Source organism: Xiphias gladius, chromosome 20 (genome assembly GCF_016859285.1).
Source record: "Xiphias gladius isolate SHS-SW01 ecotype Sanya breed wild chromosome 20, ASM1685928v1, whole genome shotgun sequence".
NCBI classification, from domain to species: domain Eukaryota; kingdom Metazoa; phylum Chordata; class Actinopteri; order Istiophoriformes; family Xiphiidae; genus Xiphias; species Xiphias gladius.
This window is the reverse complement of record NC_053419.1, coordinates 13,129,365-13,146,285: the sequence shown is the minus strand read 5'-3', so window position 1 is coordinate 13,146,285 and position 16,921 is coordinate 13,129,365. Positions and strand designations below refer to the sequence as shown.

The following is a 16,921-nucleotide window of genomic DNA, read 5'->3' as shown; positions in this document are numbered from 1 at the left end:
AATTTACAGTTAAGACACTGTATCACAGCAGTGCCATCATGGCTCTAGCCTTCCCTTCAAAGCTTGAGCCTTTTAGCACACCAACAAGCACGTACATTTACATGTTAAAGTGCTACATTTGAGCACGTTGAACTCTTGAACTGAAGGTTGACAGAGAGGGGAGAAGACCCACACATCCACTATTCTGACGCCTACTTTACATTTTTAATTCTATGAATCAACATTTGCCCTCTTATTTCGGAAGAAGACACTGAAAACACTGATTAAAAATATAAAGGCCAGTAGGTGGAGCTGCTGTCTCGGGAATCACGGTGTCACATACTAGTGGGTAGTTGTTTGTCAGGCACCCATTGGTGTATTTTGTTCAGTCCGAACTGAAAAGAATTCAGATGCTTAACATATGCGGGGTCCATTGTGGTTTATCATGTTTTAATGCAAAGGTACAGCATGTGTGAGGTATAACAAACATTGTTACATTCATGGCTGCACACATATGCAATATTTTTCTCTACTGTTATAATCTAGACAACATTTCAAATACGTTTAATACAAAAAAAAAATTACAAGTGCTTGTTCTCATAAATGGTCGATGTCCATGAATCTGAGCTGGAATCAGTTTATTCACATAGAGATAATTTAAACTCCAAATAATAGGAACGAGTAGAGCCAGTGATATTCTGGCTAGGCTCTGCTGTGAACATGTTTTTCGCTCTCTGCAACTATGGTATTGGCAGTAACTGTGAAATAATAACATATACTTCATTGTATTAAATTGTCACAAAGATGCAACTAGTAAAAATTCAGCTGTTATCGGCAACAGCCATGGAGCAGGATTGCAGAGCAGGCGTGGCTGTTGATTCAAGAGGTGCTAGTCTGAAACTTAGAGGAGCAGCATCAGCCCACATTGCTGACATCATCATCATCATCTTGACTTGGTTCTCGTCGATTCCTAAAAAACATAAAGAGCTTGGTCAATTGTTGGTAGCGTTAGTAATGACTTAACATTTTCTGAACTCTGTGCTCACCACCATCAAATGGCCGTTCTTTGCCCTGTAGACCATGGACTCCTGACCACTCTTGAAGTCCACAAACCCCTCTCTGCCTGGCTGGATGTCAAATCGCACGCTGCAAGTGACAATACCAATTTCACACTAAATTAAACTCACCCAGTGTTTTTACCCTTTTAGATTTCTAGCTGTCAGATTAATGTTACTACATAAATTCCAGATCCTGTACCTGCCCTGGACCACTTTGATGCAGTTCTGCTTGTTGGCAATAACACTGAGCCTGGTCAGGGCCTCAAACAGATAGTCACACTGCAGAACCAGATCCCCCTGAAAGAACAAATGTTAGAAATGGTTATTTTACAATACCATTTAGTAATATCTGTGGTCTGATCTAGGATCTTCCTCAACTTATGCCATGGTTTAGTGAGGAGGTCACCAGGAAAGTCACAGACTACTTTTTTTAGTTTTACAGTTATTGATTTATGAGGATTCATGAACAAATCTCTCACACAGCTCTCCCGGTAGATGAAGATGACATTTCACGCTCCCTAAAACATTGATCACTAGTAAGACAATGGTCCAAACTGATCATGATTATCTGCCAATTTTAGAAATTCATTGAGCATCAGTAGCAGTTGTCTAGAGAACCAAGACACACAGATATATAATCACAAACAGATTTTGTCATCGTGAGGGTGTCTATTTTTGAAGTAAGGTAGACATTTAAGATATCCATGTCTACCACAGACACCTGTACGTTGATAGTTCTACTGTACCTTTTGCTTGATGTCATCACATGTAACATGAAGGATCAGGAAGTTGTCGCTCAGGTTGCTCACCGACACACCTATTTAAAAAAGTGCCACCTTTAAAACTTGAATCACGAGTGTGGTGTGTATGATAGCAAGTTTCAAGTGTGTGTGTATAGCTCCCCTTGTCTCACTCGTTACCTTTCAGAGAGCTGTAATCTATCCGCTGCTTGATCTTGGCCTCTTCCACCAGGTAGGCCGCTTCCTGAGTTAAGATGAGCTGCCGAAGACGAGGTCTGAACCCGTTCCTGTCATACTTCACCACTGGCACACTGTACTGTGGACAGAAGATACACAAGGTCAGAGTGGATAAAAAGGATATTCATTCTAAGTAAATTCTGGTCTTAGTATACCTTGATTTGCTCATGCCGTATCATCTGAAACACTCTGATGTTTATGTCTTCCACACCTTAATAAAATGACAGAAACTATTGAGAATCCATGCAGAGAGGATTTCACCCAAAAACTGAATACTCTAATGTGATAATGTTTCAGTAATTCCCTTATAACTGGCTTATCAATGTGCAAAATAGTCCACTAACAGCCTCATAAAGTATCTTAACATACATAACCGGATTTTGTTATTTAATTTGTAAATTAAAATATACTGTTATTAATTTTTCACAATCTGGAAAAACTCTACATCTACTGTAATCTAATGTACATTACTGCTGGCCTCTGCAGTCCCCACAGGCCACAATAACTATTCTGTTTTATCATGTTGTTAGTATACAGTATTGTACCGGTGCTTACAAAGTCACAAAAGTAAAATGGTTACATACAATACTCCTGTAAGTACACTCAGTGACAAGAAAACAGTTCTGCAGTCTTACCTATCCTCGTGTCCAGGAACGGTCTGCACACACTGAAGGGGTAGTTTTCTTTCTTTCCTTTGAACATGGAGCTCGTCTGTACTTTTAACAGAAGCTGGAAACAAGGAGACAATGTTAAAACAGAAAGTTTGATAATCTATGTAGTAATATGTATATAAGTATATAAACTTTACTCCTTGAGGAAATTTCTCAGGGATCTAAGTGTTGTCCACAAACTGCATTCAGAAATACAACACAAAATTGCCCAAAGGTCTAAGCAAACTCTATTCAAACTGTATGTATATATTAACATAGGAGGAATGGATTTAAAGCTGACTGTGGCATTGGTGGAGACAGACAGGGGAAGATTAGGTTATTTTAAATGTAGACTTGATATCTTTCCTATGTAAATCACGGTTGCAACACTCATGCATATAACATCGTGTGTGACAGACGGTGGATTATACCTGTGCTTTCCTCTGCGGAGTGATTCTTCGAACGTACTTTTGTACCATGTGGCGAATGTAAAGCTTCTTCAAGAGCTGGGACACCTACAAAAAAAAAAAAATGTTTAAAAAAAAAAAAGACAGTTTTTACATGAGCTGTTCTATCTGACACCTCTGCAGTGTGCAGCCATTACCAAAAGTGTCAGCCTGTAGCCTCGTGTATGAAGCCTTTTGGAACTAGAAGCAGTCTGTGGGGGGAAAAAAAAAAAAAACACTCATAACCTACCTCCTGCATTATAGGCGGAGGGGTGAGCCAAGAGTCCTTCTCCAGTAGTGTTTTGGGAAGGTTTTCCTTCAGCCGTGTGAGGTAGTTCTGCCTCACATACGCCAGGTAATCACTGTTGTCAGTGCACGCTGGCTGATTTCTGGTCATGAAACCTTTAATGAACCTACAACAAACCAACAGACAGGTGACCTCACAACACAGACTCTATCAGACTGCTTGGTCACTACCTCACTCCCCATGCCCCATAATTCTCATCTCATTAAGTTAACTTACTTCTTGATGACCTTGACAGCCCAAGCTCTTTTTTCTCGTTCTTTTCTGGCCATCAGACCTCTCCAGCAGTTTTCAATCTTAGTGGCTGTTTAGATGAGACAAGGTTAAAAAAAAGCAACATCTTAAAATGTTTGTCATATGACCAAGTGCGTTGCCATATCATCACTCACCAGCTTCTCTCTGCTTCAGGTAGTCTCCTTTCACCCTGTAGCCTTTGTACTTGGCCTGAATCCTTGTTGCTGCAACAGTAACAGTCGGCAGTTTCACCCTCAATAGGTTTTTGATGCTTACTGTAGCATTACAAAATTGGTGTACAGAACAACGTCTCACCTAGCTTATGTTTGCAGACCTGAAAGGCGTCTTCCGTTGCAAACAGAGTTCTAGGGTGGCGGATGAAAATTTTTGTTCTTGAGGGAAAGACAGTGAGGCAATCAATTCTGTGTTTCCTGCACACATGATAGACTGTCTGTGACACCCATCCGGCAACATCTGCTTACCTGCCCAGCTTGTACTCATCGGACTTGTAGCCCAGGTGTTTGACCAGGCGCCGCACCCCTTCTGCTGCCGTACCTTTCCAGTTGGGCCAGGTGTCTGGACACAGAGGCTTATACCTGAGCACAGAAGAATACCACACACTCACACACAGCTTTGGATTTAATACCAACAGCAGCAGCAGTGTATGTGGCCATGACCAAAATGAAAGCACACCCAATGTCTTCTGCATGATGATGAGTAACTTCATGTGTATTTTGAAGTAGTCTGTGTGCTTAGATACCTCTGGAGGAAAATGTCATATTTGCGGCGGTAAGCGAATCCAGCACGCCTGACCCTCAGGTGCTCCATCAGCCCCAGGTACTTCACCTGATGTCTCACCAACACGTCATCAAAGCGTCCTGCAGGAGACACCACAACACTAAGAGCTCATGGATCAAAAGTGTCTAACTTCATGTGCTGGCCGACAGGAAGCTACACACACAGCAGTATAAGTATTAGCTTGGCTAAGGCTATAGGGATCTTTGCAGAGGTCTGGGTGTTTTGGGACACAAGGCCTCACCTGGCTGCTTGGCTTCATTGGGTTTAATGCAGCGGACATACCAGGGCTCTTTGGACATTAAGATCTCTGTCAAACCCACCAGGCTGCTCTTAAACTGAGTCACCACCTGAGGAGTTACAGGAAATTGGCAGGAATATGAGATCTATCAGTTTGTTTATAGTAGCTTTGTGAATAATGACAGCAGTGGGTCATTGAACATCATCTGAATCATTTCTTACAGTTTCAGGTCTCTTCTTGCTGTCCGGTTCAGTAGAAGGAAAACAATGCTTGATAATGGCATTTTTGGACTGTCGCATGACCTTAAGAAGAACAGGAAACCTCTATCATCACCAAACATGTCAAACACATGTCCCTTGAATAATAATGTGGTGCGAGAGTTATGCTCCTTTATTCTTAAATATATTTTCAGTTCTATGTTGGTGTTTTTGGCAGCAGTGGAGGATATTAGAAGTCATACGATATATTATCAACAAATATTGCATTTGTGTAATTCAATGAATCAAATACATTTACGTTCATTTTCAAGGACTCACTAACCAACCTAGTATCGTATCACCTGGTTTCAGACGATACAAATTAAATGAAATTACCTCTTTCCCATTTCGATACAAGAGATCATTGTTTTTGTCCAAGAATCCTGAAAGTTTAAAGAAAAAAGAGAAGCCTTGAAATTGCGAGATTATGAATTTTTTGGCAACAACACATGCCTCCTCTTACAAATTGAATCATACGCAATAAATAAGCACACTGTTGCACAATTCAGTACCCTTAATGCAACCACAGCCTTACTTGGTCCGGTATGACTAATAGCATGTGGTGACCAATGTATGACTGACGTAGCTCAGTCAGTTTGCTGACTTTTTGACTTTTCTCTACTTCTGCCACTGTTACACTACATTTTATGATTTGGCTGCAGTTACATAGGTTCATCTAATGGCATTTTATTGCAGATAGACCTGTACAGAAATATGCCAATAAGTATTTCATCTCTCACCAACGACACAATAAGTAACTTCCCCAGCGTAGTGCAAGAGGCGGAAGACTCCTCTTTCCAGTGTTTTCCTCGTCTTTTGGTCTGCAAGTTTATGTCTGCAGGAAAAGGAAAGTTAGTGTAGGTTATTAGGATGTTTAAGTTTATTTTTATGGGATGTGCTGCTCTGACTGCTGGGTCATGTTCCTTAACCATGGGAATTCGACATGCATTTCCTGTAGAGCAAAAGTGTTAAACTCACGTGACAAAATGAGGGTGACCGCCAATCTTTTCCTCCATCTTCTCCAAGAAGGTGAGATCTGTGGCTTCTCCAGGACGTAAACATTCCTCGTCCTATGTGAGAGGATGAGCATCAAGAATCCAGCCATGTTCTACTTTTATGTGAATTATTGATTTTAATGTTTTGTCCCTCTTTTTGAAGGACCGTAACTCAGTCATATCTTTACCAATAGTGAGATGATTCCTCTGTATTTCTCCTCCACAAGGTCACAGATGATCCTGTTGTTGAAATATGGCACTGGTTCCCACTGTGCATTCAAAAACGAATAAAGGATAAGAGTTCTAAAAGCAGTTTTTAGTGTATGTGAGTTTATTTTTACACGTTTGTAGCAGTGTGAGCCACTAATGTCATGAAAATACAAGGAAAAAATAGTGTTATTACTTCAATCCCCTCCATCTCGTACTCCTCCTGCTCTGATTTGAGGGTCAGTTGGATGAAAAGTTGCTGCAGCTTCTCGTTGCAATAGTTGATGCAAAACTGCTCAAAGCTAAAATAAATCACAGGCACTGTCAGTAACTGACTCTTCATTTCCCACTTCTAGTGTTGAAGAATAATCTGATTTGTTGTTAGTCTTACCTGTTCACATTGAAAACCTCAAACCCGTAGATGTCCAGCAGACCAATAACTGTCTTTCTGGAGGAATCCTAGATTTAATTACACAGAATCAATTTTTTTCTGGTTATAAACTGTAGATGGAAAACTGCTATGGGTGCTTTCACACTCATATGTTATTGTTACTTTAAACCAATAAAATTACACTGTAGGGATAAAATAAGACAAAGAATTAAAAAAAATTGGCCAGATTTGCAGTTTCCAGAATTGGACTTGCAACCAATCGAATGGCTGCCTCGGGCTTTCTAAAATTTTGTTTCCCCAATTTATACCAATTTCAGTGAGATTAATGAGACAGGTCTAGCTAGGCAAGATCAGAAAGAGACTCACCTTGTTAGCTAAAGATTCATTGATCTTGTTGACCAGCCAGTTGAACGTGCGGCCATAGATGGCTTTGGCAAGGGCATCCCTGGCATATACTGCATGTTCCACAGAGAAGGGACTGAACACCTTAAACGCCAGAATGAGGGAGATAATTAAACATGAACATTACAAACAAGTTTAGCATATTTTATACTTTAATGTATACAGTCACCTCCTCTGTTTTGGCTTCAATCTTCCTGTGGGTTAAGCCCTGTTGTAGCACCTGAGCAGGTATCCCCAGCAACTGCAAAGTACAGGCAAAGCAAAACCACGACATGTAACACCAAATTTCCTTCATAGCATCCATCAGGAAGTTTAGTCGAAGGGTCTACACTATCTGCAGTTCGTTTGGGTCTCACCTTTGACACCCAGTGCATCTCCTGGTTGTTGTTGAGAGTGGCGTATCCTCGAACATCTGCTTCAAACATGATATTTCCCAGGTGGAGCACACTAGCAATAATTCCAAACAGGTGCTGCGTTACACCCAGAGAGAAAACTACTTTACAAATCTCCGGCAAAAGTTAGCATACATGGTTTTATAAGAGGTTTTGTCCAGTTTTAGTGTGTAAAGTAATTTACTGCACTACCTCACCTCAATATCACTCTCACTGAACTCTATGACAGAGAGGGCTTTTCGCACCATTTTCCAATCACTTTTATCATTGATAGAGCTAACTTTGGCACAATCACCCTGAAGAAAACAAAGAATGAAAGGTCTGAGTCAAAAGGTTTTTTGTCACACCAGATATTGTAAGTGTTGTTTTTTTTTTTTTTTCTTTTTTACACTGACCTGTACCAGATAACTGTAGTGCTGGCAGTTTCTCTCCAGGCCAAGCCAGCGGAGCAGATCTTCCTCCCCTCCCTCCACCAGCTGGTAGAAGATGTGGAAGTTTCTCTCTCCGTGGTTCTGGTGCACCACACGGGACTTCTCCAACAGGTAACTGAGGATGTGGCCACCAACTGCACCACCCTAAAGGAGAAAAGTTCCTCAAGTCTATGCTCAGTGTGAACCTTAAAGGGCTTTTATTTACTGTGATATATTATCTTGAGTTTGTGATTTGCATTGTAATATGATGTTATGAAGATATTTCAGTCCACCTGGTGGTCAAACTGGATGTCCATGTATTTCCCAAAGCGGCTTGAGTTGTCATTCTTCAGGGTTTTGGCATTTCCGAAAGCCTGGAAGACAAAAAAGGCGATAAAATACCAGATTTTAAAATCAACTGCTTCTCTAAAACTGGTCTCACGCAGCAGAAGCTTTGGCAAACATGTCCACGTCACTGACCTCAAGCACTGGATTGGAGAGAAGCAGTCTGTCTCGAACATTGTTCAGGAGTCTGGTACTTGGACAGCTGACAGCGTAGAACTGAAGGATTTTCTTCGAGGCCTCGGTCTTGCCGGCGCCACTCTCCCCTGAGATCAGGATGAAGTGATTGCTGAACTCAGACAGCATAGTGCGGAAGACGTTGTCTGCCAGGGCATAACTGAAAGTATAGTGACAGGTCAAATTCAGCCACCTTTTAACATTCAGACTTTGACTTGTAGCTTTCAACACTCCTGTATAAAAAAAACCAAACATTTCTCCTCTTTATTTAAGACCTTGTTTTAATTGTCATAGCTAAAACCTTCTCTAAACATTGCTCACTGTATATGAGGGGGAGAGAGAGATGGTGAATGGCCTGCAACAAAGGTCCCTGGCCAGACGCAGGCCTGAGAGGTTGCGGTTTATGGCACCCCACATACATAAATTTTACCGTCACATCCTGCCTTTTGTGCTCCTAATGTGATAAGTTTCAGTCACTTAAAAGTTAAATATACCTGTAACTAAACTATGAGGCTATAGCCATGCCAACAACTCTGGGAGCCTACACTGGGGCACAACGATGCTTTGACATAAAATGCTGGCATCATCAAACTGACATGCACACAATGAAAATGTTAAAATTCAGACAGCTGAGGCTGGTGGGAATGTCATTAATTTTGCAGGCATTTCAAATAAACCAAAGTATTGGACAAGTTACAATTTTGACCTGATAATGACGCTCGATGACCAAATTTCATGGCAATCCAGCCAATATATATATATAAGAAGAAAAAACAGAAGTCAGGGGACAGCCAAAGTCGTTAGGATTCATCCTCTGGGGCAATCCATCAAATAGTTGTTGAGATATTTCAGTGTGGAGCAAAGCGGTGGACCAACCAGCTAAGATTGCCATCCCTACAGACACACTGTTAGTGTGGCCAGAAAATAATGAAGTTTTATCTTGTGTAAGAACTGGTTTATCTAGCATCCACAGTCCAGAATCCAGAAAAAAAAACTTACATATGAGGTGGCAGCTCAAAGAAGTTAACTCCCATGTAGATATCCATTTGCTTCTTGCTATAGATGTCTAACTCTTTATACGGGTTGACTGACACCAGGAGAGTCCCAATGTAGGTCTGCAGAGAAAGACAAGTAAAGGAAGTCATGGTCTGCAACTCTTGCACATTTGATAATAGAGGAGATTGTTTGTTTTTCTAAAAAAAATGACATGACATTGAAAAGGCCTCCAGCAGTGTGGTGCATGTGCATCATTCTACTGATGAGTAATTTTATTCCTCTTATCAAAAGCAATAAGTTTGGTTAATGACTTGTCATGACCTTACAGACAGCAGTGACCTTTAGAGTGCTCACTCTGCAAATGAAAAGAAAAGGAGCTGCTGTTTCAGCAACACAAGGTGCCAGATTCAGCAGAAGGCAACGCGGCATTGGGACCTTGTCGGGTTGAAGGTCGAGGGTACAAAGTTTAATTAGAGTATAAGAGAAAGAGTGAGGCTTGGTTATCCAAAATTAAACCACACAGGAAAGACTCACGTAAATGAGATTTTCATGGAAGCGCTTCCTCAGGTTGTCCAGGAAGGCGCTCTCACTTGTGTAGGCGTCCAGGAGAACAAAATCCTGGATGCCCACGCGATCCCGGGCTGTCAGGGAGGCCTCCATGTTCCTCAGGATCCGGTTGCACCGTTCCTCCAGGCTCTGTGCCAAAGCAGGAACACATCAGTGACATGACAAGGACACAGGGTGACAAATGACATAGCATGACAAAGCTGGATTGTGCATTTTATGAGACCTTGGTGCTCTCTCTCACAAAATGTACGGATATTATATTATTATTTTTGACCCAGTTCTGACTTTTCTGTCAAGACCAGACCTATATGTCCCATCCTTTTCATTTGTTTGTCCCATTTACCTCAAAAGTTATCTGCTTTTGTTGAAATACAAGAACACGTGCATGCACACAAGCACACAATTATGGATAATCTAGGATATTTATATTTCCCAGAGAGTGACTAATTTCCTGCCTGTCTATCCCTATATCTGTGACTTCCAGTCAGAGCTGTTAGCGGCCTTGGCTACATCCTTTAAACTCATGGCAAATCTAAATTCAGCTACCACAATCTAATCTGCCTCTGTGCTCTCTAAAAAGCCATCAGTCAAACTCATGGCAAGGACGGAGCGAACACCAAACACTCTTCCTACTCTATAAGCTCCATGAACCTCCTCTTTTTAACATGTATGACAATTGAATACAGGCTTCAACGATGACTGACACAATTAGAAACTTACATTCCAGAAGTAATTATATTCGTTATAAAATGCATAAACACAGGATCTGTGCTGCAACTTAATACACAACTGAAGAAGTGCCAGGTAAAATAATCAGCAAATGCAATGCACTTTAATTACGGTGCTATGAAAGAGCCACCCAGTATTATGCTTCAGTAGTTTGGCTCTCATCACTGCCAGGTTGACCTGTCACCAAGTCGGAGTAACTGACAATCATTCTCCAGTAAAACAAGCTGTTGCTCTACTGACCCAGAAATTCACAGGGAAATGTCACAATAAACCATGTCCTGAAAACCGAATGTGATCATTAAATGGTCAACAAGGAAAAAGTGTAGAAAGTTACCTACCCTGAAGGTCCTTGATGTCTATGTTTGCCTCAGTGCCTTTTCTGAACTAAACATCTGGTTTTATTGAAGGGAAAGGGCAGTAGTATGACAGGAAACACTGATAGATTATAGTCTCTACTTCCTTCAATAGGAAACCATCAATAATGCTGTGCATGTACAAGAAAGGAAATGTATATGTGTGCGTGTGTGCGTTTGTTTTTGTGATGGTAGAGATAAATTAGATGTTTCCTGAACACACATAATATGTTTGTGTGGTGTTCTCTACTCTTTGTCAGCATTTACTCAATGACATGTTTCTGCTTTTTCAAAATCATCATTTCAAACTTTGATTTCAAATCTAAATCACATAGAGTTTAGACTGTGGAAGATTGGGAAAGGCGGCAACAAATTGTGTAGTTCGTCACCAAAATAAGGAGTTTTCTGATCTTGCTGAAGGCAAAACTCAACCAGTCCATGATCAAACTCTTTTGAACATCATACTAAAATTTTAATACGTAAACATGTGTACTGCCCTTTGCCCTGTCAATGTTGCAACTCTGCATCAAATGTATAACCTTTAAATATTAATTTTATCTTTATATATAGTACTTGTGTTTTTAATGCACCATTCTTATTGTGTTTTACAGCATAAAAGACAAAAGTTTATTAAAACAACAGATAATTAGATAACGCTGTATATACATCATATACAAATCAGATTACATAGTTTGTCCAAATAGAATTGCCTGAGGAGTCCCTTTGTCAGAAAGAGAGAACACCCGCAACTGGTTGAGATTCTTTAACTTTAGAAATCAAAAGCCTTTCAAAACATACTTCTAATTACCTAACATGAACATTAGATACTGATTTAAGGTGCTAACCTGAAAGATAATAACGGTAATAATAAAACTAGAAACCAAATGCTGAAATTGTTTATAATTTCATCACAGAGGTTGATTTGTCGATGGCACAGGAATTTGATCAACATTGTCAATGTGTAACACTTGAAAGCTGACATACCAGCTCTTCTTTGAGAAACTCCTGTAAATGCTCTGCATGTCTTGGGCCAAATGCAAAATCAACCATTTCCAATAAGAGGTAAAGCCGTAAGCAGCTAGTCCTCTCTCATTCGCTCTGCCCTGTTGTTGGCACTCTGTGGGCACAGAGCGCAGGGCAGAGATTTTCTGCGATTCTAAGGAAATGTGACCTCTGCCGAACACGTAGCAGGTGGGAAAACACTATGCTGGAAGAGGTTGGACAATTTTGCAAAAAGCAAAGAACCACAAGATAAGAGGTGACTTTTCATGGCAGCACTGGCATTTGATTTAACTGTGGGAGAGGAAAGAGCCTTTAAGATTTAAAGGCAAAGATATGACCGCAGACGAACGAAACACTGTCATGTGTATAAGGCAACACACAAAAAATGCAAAATGAACAACTACCGTAAACATCAAATTTCGATGTCAGGCCACGGTGGAACAGGAAAGTCTACCTGACCCATCACCCGAGAGGACGCCCCATTGTCCCTGTCTATCCAGTATGCGGCAGGATCCTGTTACGCAGCCACAAAGTGGCAGTTAGGTTCCTGAAAGAGATAGCGCTCCTCGTGGGCCATTGACTGACACCATACATCACCCAGGGCAACACACATTTAGGGGGCTCCAGGTGTCTAGAGAAACCTGACCGTCGACAGGCCTCCATCACCCCGGTCAAGTGCAGTACCTCCTCTGTTGCTACTGTTTCACACCAGCCGAACAAGCTACGAAGTCATTACCCTGTTTTTTCTACATTTTTTCATCGATGAATTGTAAGGAACTGACTAAAATGTGTTACTTTTGGCCAGTAAAATCCAGTTAGCTTTTATTTAAAACAACATTCATTTACGTATTGGCAATTTAGGGGCAGTTAAATAAGCTATATTGTCTAATTTTTAAAAAATTTGTATCAGAATACTTATACTTTGAAAGATGCTACAAAAACATAAAAATCTACAAAATTAGCTGGAAGTATTATATCACAACAGGTGCCAAGTATATACACAAGCCATGTCCACGTAATTACCTCCTTTACTTCCAAAGCCATGTGCGTCATGGTTGAACCAGTCTTGTGTGATGAAGCTGATAAATCCAAACTATTCTGAGCTTCAGTCTTCAGGTGTAAAACTCAGACAGACACGGCCTGTGACGGCGGTTTTAGTAGCCAAGAAGTTCTCTCATAGCACAGTCTGTTCAAGTCAGCAAAGATATGTCACCAAGGATCTACGCTGTCTCCTGGGCCACTCAGGTTTGCATCGGTCCCTGATTCAAATACTGGCTCGGAGCAGGCCCAGTACCACGGCCTTGGTCAGAGAGGCTGAAGAGGGGGAGGAGCAGGGTGGCACAGCTGCTTCCTGCCGGGCTGGTGTCCCCTGCATTGTACGTAATGAGGCAGAGATGAGCTACCTGGCTCTGGAAGCACTGGGCTGCTTAAACATTCATGGAGCCCAGGCAGCAGACGTTCAATCAGCGCTTCGCCTGAGTGTAGAACAGCTGCGCTATGTGTTTAAGGAAGAGTGTGTGTCCATGTGAGTGTGTGTGTGTGTGTGTGTGTGTGTGTGTGTGTGTGTGTGTGTGTGTGTGTGCATGCAGGTATGTAATACAAGGATGTGGTAACTCTATCCTCCCAGAGACCCGTCCTCACCCTCCTCCCCGCAAAATTACTGCGAAGGTATTCGATTACTGATCTTTGATTAGGCAGATACATTTCAAACTAATTACTAACTGCTCATCAGAGCCAAAATGATCAGACCAGTGTGGGATCAAACTATTGCCAATTCTCTGACATCACCTGTCAAAATCAGACATTAATTACAGACCTACAGTAATATGCTATTGTAATTACTGTGAATTCTGGTGGTATATAAGACACGGTAGGATGGATTTTACTCAGTTATAATTAGTTGTATAACAACAACATAGATGCCACAAAATCTTATTGTTTTAAGTATTCTTTGAGCATTTTCTTCCTTCATTTTAAAAATTACAGTGGTGAGTGGTGACAGGAAACCGAGGGAGAAGAGATAAAGAAGGAACTAATGTCCAAACCTTCAATTACATTCAGCTATTTTTTAAAATTGTCATCATAATACAAACAATATTACATCCTGGTGCTGTTATCTCATCTTTTTCTTGTGGTCCAGCTGGTCCAGTTGTGACAGGCCTGCAGGCAGCGTAACACTGCCCTCTACTTCTGTCTGTTTAAATTTTAACATTGGGCTTCCTGTAAGCATCGACAAAGGCATCTTACGTTACTGCCTGAAGATGGGCCAAAACATGCCGTGACATTAGAGAACATGCTGGAAAAATCGTCATTAACATAATGTAATCCATTACGCAAATAGTGAGGGATTTCCAGGATCCACTCAATCTTTAAAGAGAACTCTTATGTTTGCCTTCGATCTGTAAAAAATAACTGCGCCCAATGAAATGCACTATAATATGGTAAAATACAGTGTAAGTATTATACAACAATATTTTAAATAATATATTTTGTTTGTGTTATTATGGTATTTGGTGGTACGGACAAAATTAAGTCCTTGAAAACTCTTGTGGTGTTGACGCTCAACCCTACTGAAAACACAAAACACGGGTTCTTCTCTGATCTGCAAGACTATCTTCCTCTTCTTCACGTTTGCATTCATTTGACAGCTTCACTCCTGCTCTGAGGATTCACAGTGAAAGTGAAGCTCAGTAACTAGAAGAGCGTCATACTTTGTTCTTCAAACACACACCTCAAAATCGTAACAACATAAGAGTTAAATAATATGGCCTATTGCCATCTTGTTTCTAAAGAGTGAAGGACAGGTTGGATCACAATGTATCCACTACTTGTCCAAATAAATATCCACAGGCTCAATTTGTCCTCAAACGACTAAACTTTCAACTAATCCTTTATTCATGTGAGCAAACAGATTGCTGTCGCAGGGACAGGACTCTGAAGACAAGAACAAGCTGTGAGGCTGTTAGTTTCGGAACTGGAGCATTCACTGACCAAATGGCACAATGACTGAAGCACAGCGTCACAAAACCAGCTGTTTTTTTAAGTGATTTCATCCACCAACTGATGCAGGTGCATGTAAAGGAAGTTTTAACAGACTCAATATCTGTTATCAGGACAGGTTCAAAATAAAAATTAAAGTCATAGGACGGTAATACTTTGGCATTTAGTTTTTAGGCATGTAGATATCAAAGCTTACCTCTGAGTCCATGTTGTAGTTCTTTATGTAAATCAGAAAAGCTCTGCCGGGGTTCTATAGCGTTCTGTGTGCGTCTGGCCAAGCAGCTGATGTGACCAGAGGATGTGGGCACGAGGGATGCACTGTATATTCTACCTGTGCTGCATTTATGACCGTCCCATAATGCAGCAGCCTCAGCATGTCCTCACAGTGTCCTACTTTTCCACAGCTTTTATTTTCAGGTTGGCCTTAATCACTTGAAAGGGTGCAGAGGGCTGGAGGACTCTCAACAGCTCCAGACAACTTTTTAATTTTAGGAGATATCCTCACTGTGGCAGTAAATAATCCATTTCAACTGTACAAAAAAATCTATGTCTACTCGGAGCTCTATTTAATGTTGTCTAGAGGTCTCCTCTCGTAATTTCTCAGATGATTTCATTTAAATAACTGCTCAAGGAGGAGCAGAACTTGTTTTTCCTTCTTCTTCTTCTGCTTCTTCCCTGCCCCATTAATTATCTCACAACCGCTCAAATTTCTCTCGTGACCTTTTGGAGGGGCCCATCCTCTGGCTTGGAAGTTATTGTAATAACTGCCTAACTTTCTACAGTAGCTAAACAGGTGTCACCTTAACCAGCTTTAACAGTAAAATGCTGTTTAAACAATGCTGCATCAGTATTCCCACTCTAATACAGCAATATATAATAAATCAGTCACTGTGGACATTTTTCTTCAGTTTAATGGAGTATTTTTATATTGCTCTATTGTTACTTTTACTTAAGTAAAGGATCTGAGCACTTCTTCCACCACTGTACCACAGGGATTGTACCAGTGTTCGTGAATGTCCCACATACTTTTCTCTTAGCCTAGCACAGTAGTTTAGATTTCTGAAAGCGTTTTTTCTTCCCCTTTTCCATTTTTAGCCACTGGTTTCAGGTTATCTCAGTCTGCAGAGACCAGAAACTCGTTTGAGATACTGGAGGTCATTTTGTGTCTAGTGTTTATGTAGTCATGCTACAGAAAGTAATACTACATTTCAGAAAAAAAAAACGACCTGGTCTCAATGTAATTTGTTTCTCTCATGAGGCTTCTAGAGATAAGGCTCTGGACATTTTACTTGACTCTTTGGTTGTCTGTGAATATAAACTATACACACACACTATTAAGTCGAGAAGTGCTACCTCTGACAACAGCAACTTTTACAGAGAGAGTCGTCCGATGTTATGACCAACTGACACCAGCGCCACCAGCAGAAGGAGAGCACAACCTGCTGTCGGCTACAGGCTATGGCAGTTACTCAGCCACACAGGCGGTGAAAATGTTCAGCAGCTCTGTGCTGTACCCCTCGCTCCTGACTCGTATCAAACTTTCACCCACTCTACTCCTCTACCAAAAATTTTTAGCTTTCATCCTTTGATCGAACACAGTCTTTGTCATCACAGGAACAGTGTAAGGGCTCTGAAACACACACGTTCTTTGAGTTGAGACTTAAAATAATTAGTCTAATTCTGCTGTTGACTAAGAGGATGGGGAGGGATTATTACAGTCAGCTTTAGCTCTGCTGGTTATATTTTTGTTTGTAATTTAATCATTCACAATAATTAAAGCAAAATGTTTAAAAATCTGGCTTGGTGGTTGTTTTCATCACACTCTTGACTAAGATTTCCTCTTGTTGTACCATTCTCACTGTGACATATAAACACCCAGGGGAGTGGGCAGAGGGTTGATTCTCTATTTCCAGCCTTTCCAGTCCTTCTTTTGTGTCACTGAATCTAGTCTACCGGAGCTCGTCAGCTGATGATCTATTATGGCCACAGTCAAGAGTCTAACCTTCAGAAGTCCTGT

At 40.9% G+C, this 16,921-nt stretch overlaps 1 protein-coding gene across 6 annotated transcripts; it reads right to left on the bottom strand.

Annotated features, from left to right (window-relative positions):
• Nucleotides 1–118: 118 nt before the first annotated feature.
• myo1hb (myosin IHb) lies at nt 119–16,914 on the bottom strand. 6 transcript variants are annotated; one of them, XM_040156837.1, is made up of 32 exons: nt 10,888–10,946; nt 9,788–9,949; nt 9,257–9,372; nt 8,219–8,417; nt 8,032–8,112; nt 7,724–7,903; nt 7,526–7,624; nt 7,293–7,406; nt 7,106–7,177; nt 6,901–7,020; nt 6,535–6,602; nt 6,340–6,445; nt 6,125–6,205; nt 5,920–6,011; nt 5,682–5,776; nt 5,278–5,324; nt 4,906–4,986; nt 4,688–4,793; nt 4,409–4,526; nt 4,131–4,244; nt 3,964–4,013; nt 3,804–3,872; nt 3,634–3,718; nt 3,361–3,523; nt 3,096–3,179; nt 2,650–2,743; nt 2,170–2,225; nt 1,958–2,093; nt 1,784–1,854; nt 1,237–1,334; nt 1,026–1,125; nt 119–949 (listed from the first exon to the last, which is right to left on the bottom strand). In XM_040156837.1, exons 2-32 carry the CDS (start codon nt 9,911–9,913, stop codon nt 923–925), a joined length of 3,048 nt encoding a protein of 1,015 aa, XP_040012771.1. In that variant the 5' UTR covers nt 9,914–9,949; nt 10,888–10,946; the 3' UTR covers nt 119–922. The 6 variants fall into 6 exon arrangements, with proteins under 6 accessions (XP_040012771.1, XP_040012770.1, XP_040012775.1 ...); XM_040156841.1 differs by lacking the exon at nt 10,888–10,946 and adding an exon at nt 16,907–16,914 and having other exon boundaries at nt 120–949; nt 3,964–4,040; XM_040156835.1 differs by having other exon boundaries at nt 120–949; nt 3,964–4,040.
• Between the last annotated feature and the right edge of the window lie 7 nt (nt 16,915–16,921).